The following is a 12,670-nucleotide window of genomic DNA, read 5'->3' as shown; positions in this document are numbered from 1 at the left end:
GTTGCTACGAAATGATCTATCAGAGATCTGTTAGAGATTTGACACTAGGAAAATTGTATGTTAACTGCTAGGAGAGTATTTCCAATATTTTACAGATAAGCCACCACAAGAACAAGAAAAAGTCCCTATTCCAAAATGCAGCTTACACAAAATTTGTTCTATTCCTATGAGCCCCAAGTTGTCTAGGACTTCACAGAATTTTACCCATATAATGCCTTCATGAATTAAACACTTTACATGATATATAATAAACTGTATCCAACATAATTTACAAGAAAGCATACCTCATGGAGAGTGAACATAAATCTTCCCTTTGTTCATTTATGATATTTGGAATGAATAAGGTAGAAGTAAACTTAAGACTGACACTAGCTTGTTTATAAATGAAGCAGAAAATAATTGACTGAAACCCAACAGACCTCTCAGTAAGTCTCCTCGGCAAAGTTTAGACCTAAAGGTATTTTATTCTTTACATTGAAAGGAAATGACACTGTTTTCTTACGATCTTAATGCAAGAGATTATTTTCACAAAGTTATTATCATAAACTGCCAGGATCTTGATTGGCTGGATATAGAGTCAAATCTGGAGGACCAACATTGCGTCACCAAACATTGGCTCTTGCAAAGCTCAGTTTGACATACAGCTGATTTAACACAATTTGTCAAAACATGACATGCTTGGTAGTCTGGAAAACTGTTCCATTGCCACAGTGATTATTGGGATAAAATCAGTCGCTGATCACTACAAAAGCTTTTATTGCTACAAAAGCAAAACGTGTTTATGCAACATATATGAAAATCCGTCTTTGCCAACCAAGCACCCTTACGTCACTTCTGTAGAACATATGTAACCATTGTCAGATCATGTCTTTTCAACTTGTCCTGAAGATCACAGATACATTTGTAATTATCAACAAATGTCTTATCAGAACACGCAGTGTAGATAACCCTGGCTGAGTTCCTGGCCAACAAGATTTTAGTTTGCGAAGGCACAGAAGTCACTATGTTGTTGGTCTAGGAATCTCGTTTGCTCGACTCTTGCGGAAATAATGGAATTCAACCTGAAAAGAAGCATATAAAACATCTCAATATCTTTCTCAAACTGATGTCTGAAAGCATATTTTATTGACTGGTGGGGACTGCTCTACCATTGGCTTGTCAATTCATTCCAAATTGTTTATCCAGGCACTAAGTCCAAAACATATTTTGCATATTGAATTCCCTGCCAACAAGACTTATATCTGAACAGGCACAGCATTCACTCTGCTCTTAATCTCAGAATCTCTTTTGCTGTTCTCTGGCGGAAATAAGGAATGTTTGCCTGAAAAAGAGTGAATAAAGCATAGTAAATTTATTCAAATGATTTATCCAAGTGCTCTGTCCTGAAAACTCTTTCATAGCACACTCCATTACAATTAAGTATTTATCGGAAATCACAGTGCATGAGTTACCTGCGTGAAATTGAAGGAGATTCCACGACTGTGGAAATCAGCAAATTTAATCAAGAACACTCCACAGTCATAGCTGTCAAAAGAAAACAATCCACATATCAGGCTCTGTCAATGTTCCATTAACATAAAGTGATACTAGAGGGGTCCTGAGTTGTCACAATTGATTGAAGCAGTATTGATTTTCCAAGTTATTTTTTCATGTTTTTTAACAATTCGGTTACAAAAATTGATTCACATTTCCAAAGCAACATAGACCTAGACATCCTGAGAAATAACAATTGTTGAAGCAGGCATTTGCATATAGCTTAAACAAATAATATTGGAAGATGTTTAATTACTGGTGTGGTAATGCAACGATTGTTGGAAATGGCAAAAATTTATTGAGAATGAGATTATAGGAGACAATATGGGACAAAACCCACATATATTTGGAAGAATGCTGGGAATGAACTTGAACAGGACTCAAAAGCTCAATCTTTAATGGAATAAGGTAGCTGAAGCAGGGCATATTCAGGTCAATCAAATACACTGCAGGTAACAGATTCAAAAATCTGATATATTTTTACACAGATCGATGATAAAAAGGATGTACACCTTCAAAATCCAAGAGGTGAAAATTCTATTAGATAATTCCATAAATATTGTTTACTCTGCTTGATTTTCCTGCAGCATATCACTCAACTTTTCATGTTGCTTTCCTGTTATCATTATCCTGAATAATGATGGCATTGAAAGAGGGCTGTTTATAAATGTTTGCTTTGGGAAATGTTACAAAAATAAACATATTAAACTTCTAGGTAGAAGACTCATCAGTATTATTTGGACACTTCATAAATAAACAGTGATCATACAAACCTCAGGGAATTTTAAAAGAACAAATTAATCGTTATTATTTTGATTGTATTTTAACATACTTATTCCCTTGTTTAGGAAGGTTTTCCACGTATTCTCATTTCCATTTATTCACATCCAGATCTTTCCTACACTTATCCTCTGCTTCATCCTTAATATATTGTGCCTGGAATACAAAAGAACCAATTGTGAAACATTTGCCAGTACACTTGCCATGAATAATAGGATTAGCATTACACCATTTCGAGGTGAAATGCAAGAGTTGCCAAGGGAAGTTATACATACCAGGACATTAAAAACACAATCGTCATGATTTCTTCCTCTCAGTGAGTCATAATACTGGATTTTTTTTTCTTTAATATTGATGATACACAAGCACCAATGTTGTTGATAAAACTTGTGGATAGGAACAAGAATCTGCATTACCAACATTAGGGATCATAAATCTAATTTCAACCTATGGCATTAAACTATTTGAAACTTAAATGAAAGAAGAGCAAAGCTATTACAGAGTCACATTCAAGTAGGTTATAACCAAGCTTCTGGTGCCTTGTCCATCGCTTTACAGCATTGTAACTGTAATTTCCCCTATTTGTAAGCTGACAATCCAAAGTGTTGCATTAAATCAATCAAAAGAACACATTTGTGAAGGTCACATTAGTTCTAAATAATATGTTACAATATACAGCCTTACAAATCTTGTCGTAACCACTTATCATCTTAATCACAAAGATGTCTACAAATCCAATTGCAAAAGCACCTTCACGTAGAAGAATGTATTAAAGAAGTGGCATTTCAGAAAGTTTGTGGGCTCCCTTTTTTCCCTTTCCTTTAACAGCTCTAGATACAGGTTAATAATCTGGCAGTAGAAAACACACATTCAATATTTTACAATGGAAATATTGCTTCCAAAAATCCCACAGAAAAAATTCAACTAATAGTATCCAACATTAAAAGGGAACATAAACATCGATAATTGAAACAGAGATACCAACTCTTCAAAATGACCTACATCATCATTTAATCTTCCACCTGGTTTCAGACATTGAAAGATTCCTCTGGTAATTTGAATGTTTGAACTTTCATGCATCACAAGCACTTCTTTGCTATACAAATATGTCAATAAAATAAGCTTAGTCCATAGCTAATCTCTGTTACATGCTAACATTGTATGGAAATTGTCATCAGATTTGTTGCAGTAATGCAGAATTTATATTACCTGTTGGATCCATAAAGAGCATTTTCGACAATGGCCTCCTCTTGCTTAGTAAGTGGTAAAAACACATTTCTGAAAGCAATCTAAGAAAATTAACCAAAAATAGATTAGTTATAAATGAATCGTCCTCATAGAGAGAGGGAGGGAGAAAATAAGTTGTTGATAGCGCAAATGGCACATTAACATTTCAAAACAAAACATTGTCCATTGAATGGGTAGAATACCTACAAAATTCAGGATACTATTATCAGGTTTTTTAAATTGGGAAAAACAGTTGTTACACAAAGTGTGATGAGAAAAGCAACGCTAGAGAATCACTCGATCAAAAGCAGACTCTTTTTTTGTAAAAGATTTCAATGTATTACAGTACACAATGAACCTGTCCAAAACTTCAATTGAAATTTGAAACACTAACAGTCAGTTTTGCAAGAAAACCAAAACAGACAAAAGGGAAGTGAGATACAAATTAATATAAGATTGGATCATTTCTGATGCCAGTGAGATGCAAATTAATATAACCAGTTGATCAAACAACCATCCTTAAACAGTCTATTAAGCGTAAAATCTCAGGACCTGTGATTATATAAGTTACAAAACCTAGAAATATTGTTGTGCTCCTTTATTTCATGATTAAATGACAACAATTATTGAAAATAAGCCTAGGCTGGGCTGCTTATAAAACAAAGTGCTGCAAAATAACACAATAATGTGGGGTGAAAAACCCAGTTGGTGGAGGCAACTGCTCTTCTGCCCAAGTATATTACTCAAAACATGGATGGTGCAACACATGATTGTTCCTCGTAATGGTGGAGAATGGGACAACACACAAGTATCCTATCATTTGCTGGCCTGGATAAGGTAAAATACACGATCATCCTCTTTTGTTAGCTTGAAGTAGGTATAGTAAATGACTGTTCTCTCTGGCTTCAATTATTGAAACCCAACTTCACATTTCATATAAAAAATTACAAAGAAGAAATGAAGACAAAAAAATCTTATTCAGTGTTCCACTGAGTTTTGGGACAAGGGGACAGGGCAATGGGTTTTGGGGACAAGAGGACAATGGACCTGAGTTCAGGGATGGCAGTGAAATGGCAGCAGGTGGGGGAGGTGGTGGTGGCAGCACAGAGTTGATATAATAAGATGTATAAGAATTACATTTCTAATGAAACTTGGCAAATTAGTTAAATACGAAAATTGCAAATACTAAATACTAAGAGTTAAGATTTCCATTTAGATTTTAAATACTTGAATACTAAATAGAATTTGACAAATGAAATTTTTGAATTGGAGATTTCTATTATATAGAAAATATCTTAAAGATGATTACAATGAGTAGCATGATATCAAAATAAGTAATGTCAAAATGAAGTGAAGGGAGACCTCTACTCATCCTTGTTGCGAGGTTTTCAAATCATCGCCCCACTGCAAATGGGGACCCCCTTTTTTTTTGCTTTGGCAGTAGAAGTTATGATCTTAGATGCTCTTAGGTGATCCTTGGTAGTCTTGGTAGCAATTTTCGAGTCTCCAAGCCAAAGAGATGAGTTTGGGCAACTTTGGTCGGCATAATAGTCAAGCCTGAACATGTTGGTGTTTTGAAACTACAGGTTGTAAAAACCCTGTACCAAGATGTAGAAGATAAATAAAAGCCGAAGGATTAGCTTATTCCCATATTCAACGGAAATTATCCCAGACCTAGACCAACTTCAACAAAGCACACAAAAGCTTTCTACTCTTTAGGCTCTGCAGGGCCAAGGCAGGTGCACCTAGGGATTAAGATGGCTTCTTCTTTGACTTTCTTCTTCAATATTTGCTCACTAATATTCTTCTCTTTAGATATATCCCTTATAGTAGATAAATGGTCAGTAATCTTCTTGATATTGTAATCAACTTATGTGTTACAACAGTTAACTATAAACTCCAAGAAAGCTATTACAACAAGGGAATGACCAGAAATTTAGTTCTTTATTACAGAAATGGAAAATTGATTTTGATTTATATATGTATTATGCAACCACATGACCACATCAATTTGCATCTGAATTAATGACCAGTGCCTTATCCATTGTTATACAGAGTCAAACTAGTAAATCTAGACCTATTTAATAGACTTGCAATTAAACTTGTCAGCTGTTAGCCTTGAATTTCATTCTTATGATATACCTCCCATATACTTAGAAACCCTATCAATTCATGAAATTCCTTGAATCAAAAGCAATCAATGAAAAGATATACAACTCATCCAAGTTGCATTAAATTGAAAGAACCTTGCTTATTTCAATCTCAAGATAATAGATACATGAAAATGGAGATAAAAACTCAGAGACACAGATATGCAGAACTTCTCCTTTGTATTAATTTTCCTGGAAAACCATACATTACTAGCCTAAAACTCAAAATATAACTCAAAACTTGACAAACTTAGTCATTCAATATTTATTGTGTTCTTAGACTTGCAAAATTGAATACAACATACAATTGACACAAAATTTGGACCGATTGTAATAGCAAAAGCACTAAAATTCTACAAACTCCGGACCCCCACTCCACATCTTGGAAATCCTTTTATAAGAAAGGATTGTAGCAAGCTTTAGAGGAGAGGACACATGTCAAAATTTGATTTGAAAGTAAATACAAAGACACTTGTTGATATTCTTATTTTACAAAATATTCTTTGTATTCAGACAAAATTAGGGAAACAGTTCCATAACTAGCAGGTGGCACTTTCTGCATGCGTCTTCAACATAATTTTGTTTGTATTCTAACTGTTTGTCGCTTTCCTTGCCTTCTTCTTCATTTTGCCTCTTTTACCATCTCATTGTAGTTCGTTAACTACTCCCTGTTGGCAAAGCTTTGATTTCTCCCACCACTTCCCATACATATATTTCCCTTTTGGTGGGCCATTTAGTGCCTCTAACTTCATCTAAGTCTCTTGCTGCTTTATTCCACCTGGCATCTGTAATGTCTTTTGATTCTATTGAAAATTTATTTAAGTGTATTTCAACTTTAAACAATTAATCGATTAACTTGTTAAAGGGAACATCACTGTCATCCTCAAAAACTGATGTTGTTCCTGCTTGTGTTAGTATTGAACTAAAAGAATCTGATCATTCTTGCCAGCCTTTCAGTTTACTATCAGCATCCAAAATTGGTGGGATATAGGGCTCAATCCATTGTGACAAGATTTTCATCCTACCTTGTATCATCTGCAATTTACCAATAAAGAAACCTATTAATTCTTTTACTATTTCCAAGCCTTCTTTAATTGTGATGATCTTATCTGGCAAATTTAGCTTCTTTGTCATTAACATGATTAGCCTCTCTAAGAACTGTATATATTGCCCCCATAGATTAAATGTGGGTGATAGTCATACAAGTTCTTCATTGCAAACATGCCCAGCATCTTGTAAAGAAATATAAAGGGCATGAGCCTGTTGAGAAATTTTCTTCAAAGTCTCTACTCTATGGCCTATCATGCTTGTCAATACACATACCCTCACTTCACCTCCTTGTTGTGTAGATTGAGCATCAATGCTCATCCTTCTTGGCTCAGCTTCCTCTTGCTCCAGCTCTGCAGTCTGAGTAGATGCTTCTTGTATAATCCTTGTTGGTTGTTCAGCGTTGGCATGTGCCCTGTTTTGCTCTACATTATCTAGTTGCTCCCTCAAGGATGCAACTTCAACCTCTAGCCCCTAAGCTTTGGCCTCCAACTCCTCTACCTTCTACTTGTGGACATAACTCTTTTTGAGTTCCTCTTCATAGAGCTTTCTGACATCTATGTAATCATGAAATGTCCTTGCCAATTTTGTCTCTATTTCCTCTACCTTGGCTTCATTCATGAAGGAGAAATGCTTCATGGCCTTGAAGATTTTTAGTCCATACTATCATATTACCTTCAGCAGTGTTATGCACATGCATCAACTTTGGCTTATTAGTTTCATGAGCCATGCTCCATACTGCTAGGGATTTTGAATCGATGTTGAAGCCTAATCCCCTCTATAAACCACCAACTCCAAAAGACTCATAAGAAATGGAGTTCTCTTGCCTCCTTATCTGGTCAAGCATAAAAGTTTGTTCCAGATCCCATCCTGATACTAAGAGCATGCCACTTCTTTGGACTAAGTCCCTTGCCTCTGCAGGAGTCATCACCTCACTCTCTAGGTCATAGGCATGAAGCTTCTCCGCCAGTTCTTGTATTTTCTCTTCAGACTCTCCTAGTTTAAGCTTCAAGACTAGTTCACTATGCTTCACTTCATAGAGGAAACTTTTAAACTCAGCAGATTTAAGGAAGTCAACATCTTCCATGAACTGTTTTGCTTGGATGATTCTATCATCCAGTCTAGTTGCTGCCAACTCAAGGTCAATCAAAGAATTCTCTATTGCATTCACCCTGTCTTGAATGTAACTTTGCCTTAAATTAGCAAAATACTGATTTTTTCCAGGCATTAGTTGAAGTGTCTTTTGTTTTACCTTTTCAAGTATATGGACCACTTCTTGGCTTTTGTTACCCTTGGTAACCCATGATGCTTCAGCAGGCTCTTCCTCTTCAATCTCTACGATTACATTTGGCTCAAGGCTATCTAGGTTTACCCTTTCCTCCTCTCCTATTGAGCCTGTAGGAATCTGTGCTATGATCTCTACATGATCATCCACCATCTTCCTTATTCTTTGCCGATAAGGGATATCCATATAAAAACCCTTGAAGTTGGGATCTGCTCTTTTTAGCTCATTCTCAACTCTTAAAACATCATCAAACTTAGCTAACTTATCTACATCTTCCCCCTCAGCTACAATATTCGTAATCAAGTTCTCTTGGGGAGACTCCCTAGTATTTGGCAATATATATCCCCTGGTCTCTTTTAAAGTATTCTTCATATAGCCCTCTGGGTCATCCATCCTATAAGGGGCAATGGATAGATTAAAATGGTAGAGGAAAGAATGAATTTGATCTAAGGATTCTTTTCCGATTGAAAAGTCTCCTATTCTAAAGCATCTACATAAAAAAGTGCCCTTATGTACTTTAGGCCCTACATATTCCCTATTAACCATGAACAATTGCCACATGAATTCAATGATGGCCAATCTAGGGGGTATGTATTTTGGTAGGATATGGGGTGGCTAGGAGCAACCATAGACTCTCATAAGGGAAAAGGTTGGGAACAAGAATATATCACCCCAATTGTGGTCTAACTTCTTACTCTCAAGGAGGAGGGTTGGTCTCAATAAACTTTTCAAAATCTATGGAGCCCTAAAGAAACTAGGGTCTAGCACTTTCATAATCACAGAACTAAAGTTATTGAAAAATGAAACACAATCAAAGTAGTGATAGAATCTATCCCATAACCGTGTCCACAGCTAGACTGGCATCTCTCCATTGGCATCAAAAGTTTGATCAATAAAATCTAGGCTAACATACCCCACATTCTTGTACAAAACCAAGTGCATCAGCAACGAATAATGGTGGAATTTAAAATTCCCCATCTCTCCTATATGTGCTAGCCCAATGTTTTCTTTCATCTTCTCCAGGATATAATCTACATAATCATATTCTCCACCATGATATGCATCCTGTACATCTCTGGCCACAATGTATTCTACCCCATATACCACATCAGACCCATCTTTGCCTACCACCTTGTGGACACCATATACTGTCTTCACAAAATAATTCTTAAATTTGTCCAGGGGCATCTTCTTATCTACTTTCTTTTGATAATCCCCGACCTTCTTGAGGTCCTTTGGGATGTGTTGCATCATGACTGTCCCAATATAAGCCTTGGTATTCCTCTCAAACTTCCCTTGAAGTTCAACCAGGTCCAGTGGTTCCCTCATCACACCATCTAATCCAAAGGCTTCAATGAAAGAAGCATGATCCAATGTGCACAAAATGGTCCCATCATGCCTATGAAATGATTTAGTGGCTGGATTATAGGACTTAATGAGGGCCTTTACCAAATCAACATCCACAAATACTTCTGGAAAGATGAGCTTTGCTGGATTCTTCTTTCATGGATTATATACAGGAATCTTTTCAGACCTATTGTTATAGAAATATCTGAAAAGTTCATATCCATTGACACCAGGGCAAGTAGCATCTTTGCAAAAAGTATATAGATCTCTAAAGTCATGGTCATTTGCAGAGATGGAGTTTGAGGAGTCTGGAAACAACTTTATCCATTCACCTACATATTTATCGGGTTTCTTCTACCAGGTTTTTACTCCTTTGGATATTAGAAGTCTCCATAACTCCCATGTTTGTAGCTTGAATCTCTTCAACTTCTTTGTCCGACATCTTGATTGTGAATTAGTAATTTGGAAAACTTTGCAACTAGCACTGAAAACTATAAACTCTTCGCACTGAACAATCTGCAATTGCCCGAAATCTTCATTCTGCAAACGGTAATCTATTACTGGCTACAGAATCTCTTTATGCTATGCATACTCCATCAACCATCACTACACATTGATTTCTTGCATGCACGAGCCTTAAAAATCAGTTTTCTCTATCACCTTAATGGAGCATTGACATAACTATATCCAGCTTTGCATTCTCTATACTTTACTCAAATTTCATTGGTTGAGATCTGTCATTTTCCAGCTCACAAAAGGGCAAAAAGCACTTTCATGTCTTATTTTAGGGCTTGCGATCTTACGATTCACTTTAAATTTCAGATCCTTTGTATCCTCTTAAGAAAGAATTTTGACCTATACGATCTTACGATCGACCATGCTTCATATCTTCGAAAAACCCTTTTAAGCTTCTTAAGATCTCATGACTAACAACTCATCGCAAGATTAGAACGCTTGATTGCAAATGTCTTCTTTTAGAGCCATGAACTTACACTTTGCATTTTATAAACCCTTTCATAGCATCGCTTTGATACACATAAACTTCTACAATCTTATGATCACAGCTTGGCATAGCATCAAACCTTGCCTTTTCTCGTTTTACGATCTCCCGATCATGGTTATCTAAGCTTCTTCGTAACTTCGTAAGTTTTCTCTTAACTATTGCCTTTACCTCCTGATCATACGATGACTATGGCCTTTCTTTATCGTAGCTTCTGAAACTCTTAACATTCACTTTGCCTTAACCCTTACAACCATACGCTTAACATTGCTTCATTGCTTCAAAAGTCTTCATGTTTTTCCCTTGCGATCTTACGATCCTCTATTCTTCGTATCTTTGGGAGACTTTAATTGCCATGTGTTTAATTTCTTTACGCTCGTGCGTCTCATCCCACTTCGTAAGATTGTGACACTTAATACGCTTAGCACTTTGTCTTACGATCTTACTATCTCCTTGCTTTCATATGATCGAGGGTCCCCTTATAAGCCTTTACACTTATATGCTCTTTAGTTAATCGTAAGATCGTATCACTTGTTTTTCACCATAAGACACTTACGATGACAAAATGTTGGGACAATTGTAAGATCGAAACCTTCATAATATACTCCCGCAATGCTACGATTACATCAGATATCGTAATTTTGGGAGACCCAACTTTTACCTTTACGATCATGAGAAAGCCTTTTGTTTCGTAACATCGGGAGAAAGAAAAGTTAGACTTACGACTAGACACTTAACACCCCAATCGTAAGATCATAACAAAAAATGGAAAATTTGAATATCACATGCTATCTCCCACTTGAACATAAAACCTAAGGTAAAGGTCGAATCTAATCGCAGATTTAGAAAATTTCTTAATGATAAGGTAAAAAACACAGTCCTTAGGACATTAGAATATCCTATACTAGGGAAAAATTTCAAACTGGGCTAGGGCAAAAATTAATTTTTAATTCTAGCATAGTGAAAATAAGGGCTAACAGAACATACACACACACACACACACACAAATATATATATATATATATGTAATATTCCAAAAATACGTATTTTGTGTATACATTGTGTTTTAAGTATATGTATGCATACATGTACGTCATATTTGAATATACACATACATACATATACATGTATGTACATCTACGAATGTCATGTAAGTACCATGGGTAGCATTACACTAGAACATGTTTGTCATACTATTTCTTAAAAGTATCAATTGTTCTTAGTTCAATTCATGCTCAAGTGGTACTTTTATTATTTTATTAGGTGTGTTGACTCAGTTAGCTCATGGTGGTCACTTGGTATACCCTTGCTTCCCAAGTTCATTTCCTTGGCCATGGTGGTTAGGACTCATACCTGTTAGCTCAGTGGTAGGTTGGTGTCCTTGTACCCAATTCCCTCTCTGGCAAATCTTCCCCCCTTCATCACATTGCTGCAAAAAGGAAATTTACCATGGTAATGACATATTTCCAAACATTTAATCAAAATCAAATAGTCATCTTAGGATTAAAATAGTAACTATTATTTCTAATTCTCATGAATCATAACAAATAACCAACATTTCAACTTCACATGAAACAATAACGAGTTAACTAATTTAACCAATCAACTTAACTTCCAACGAAGTCTCAACGGCTATATAGAATATTTTAAAAGTAAACAAAATAGGGGATATAACACTTTGGATTATGCAGTGGTTAATTATGTCCACAGTTACACATTGCAAGAGGAGAATTTGTGCAGTGTTCTATATAGCATCCTTCAAAGAACTTGAAGCCAGATTCTTAGCTTTGGTAGAAGCAATAGACAAGCTGCAGCCTTTCGTTGTCGAAGATCATGATGAAGGCTCCCTTCCAGCATTTTGTTTTTCCGTCTTGCTGTAGCCTTTACAAACTCCATTTCCTTACTACAATAGTGAAAGAGGGGAAAAGACTCAGAGCAGTTAAATTTCTGATGCGAACTGTAATTGTTATTGTTGGGGAAAGTGGAGAAGACATGGTAGGAACATAGCATGCATGAGGAGGGTTCTCCCAAATAGAGATGTAAATGCTCTAAGCCTTGTGTCTGGTATTTGTGTTTGAATTGTAGAAGCTTCATTTTTATTGGTGCTTCTGATTCCTTGCTCGTCTTCAGATCAGTTGGGTTCCCTTGTTTTTCAGTAGAGGTTCACTGGTCCAGTTTTCTTTTAGTTTCTATAGCTGTAGAAACACGTTTAGGTTGCGACTCTCATGCTCGAAATATATCTACAGTTTGTTATTTAATATATTAGAGAAGAAATCCCACTCCCACAATTTATGTATCCAA

General features: G+C 36.0%; 1 protein-coding gene across 1 annotated transcript in view; it reads right to left on the bottom strand.

The window, feature by feature from the left end:
- Positions 1 to 295: 295 nt before the first annotated feature.
- LOC149538593 (ubiquitin-like-specific protease ESD4) overlaps positions 296 to 12,670 on the bottom strand; it is a 54,929-nt gene continuing 42,554 nt past the window's right edge. Inside the window, exons 5-13 of the mRNA XM_089799897.1 lie at positions 3,523 to 3,602; positions 3,316 to 3,409; positions 3,064 to 3,162; positions 2,813 to 2,902; positions 2,589 to 2,720; positions 2,366 to 2,469; positions 1,452 to 1,524; positions 1,149 to 1,321; positions 296 to 1,061 (exon numbers count right to left, since the gene is read on the bottom strand). Of these exons, the coding sequence (XP_089656023.1) occupies positions 2,401 to 2,469; positions 2,589 to 2,720; positions 2,813 to 2,902; positions 3,064 to 3,162; positions 3,316 to 3,409; positions 3,523 to 3,602 (564 nt within the window). The 3' untranslated portion in view covers positions 296 to 1,061; positions 1,149 to 1,321; positions 1,452 to 1,524; positions 2,366 to 2,400. The remainder of the gene's footprint in view (positions 1,062 to 1,148; positions 1,322 to 1,451; positions 1,525 to 2,365; positions 2,470 to 2,588; positions 2,721 to 2,812; positions 2,903 to 3,063; positions 3,163 to 3,315; positions 3,410 to 3,522; positions 3,603 to 12,670) is intronic.

This window comes from Cupressus sempervirens, chromosome 9, assembly GCF_028749045.1.
Source record: "Cupressus sempervirens isolate cs-2001-9-10 chromosome 9, ASM2874904v1, whole genome shotgun sequence".
In the NCBI taxonomy this organism is placed as follows: Eukaryota; Viridiplantae; Streptophyta; class Pinopsida; order Cupressales; family Cupressaceae; genus Cupressus; species Cupressus sempervirens.
The sequence above is the reverse complement of the archived record's forward strand: the minus strand, read 5'-3'. Positions and strand labels throughout refer to the sequence as shown.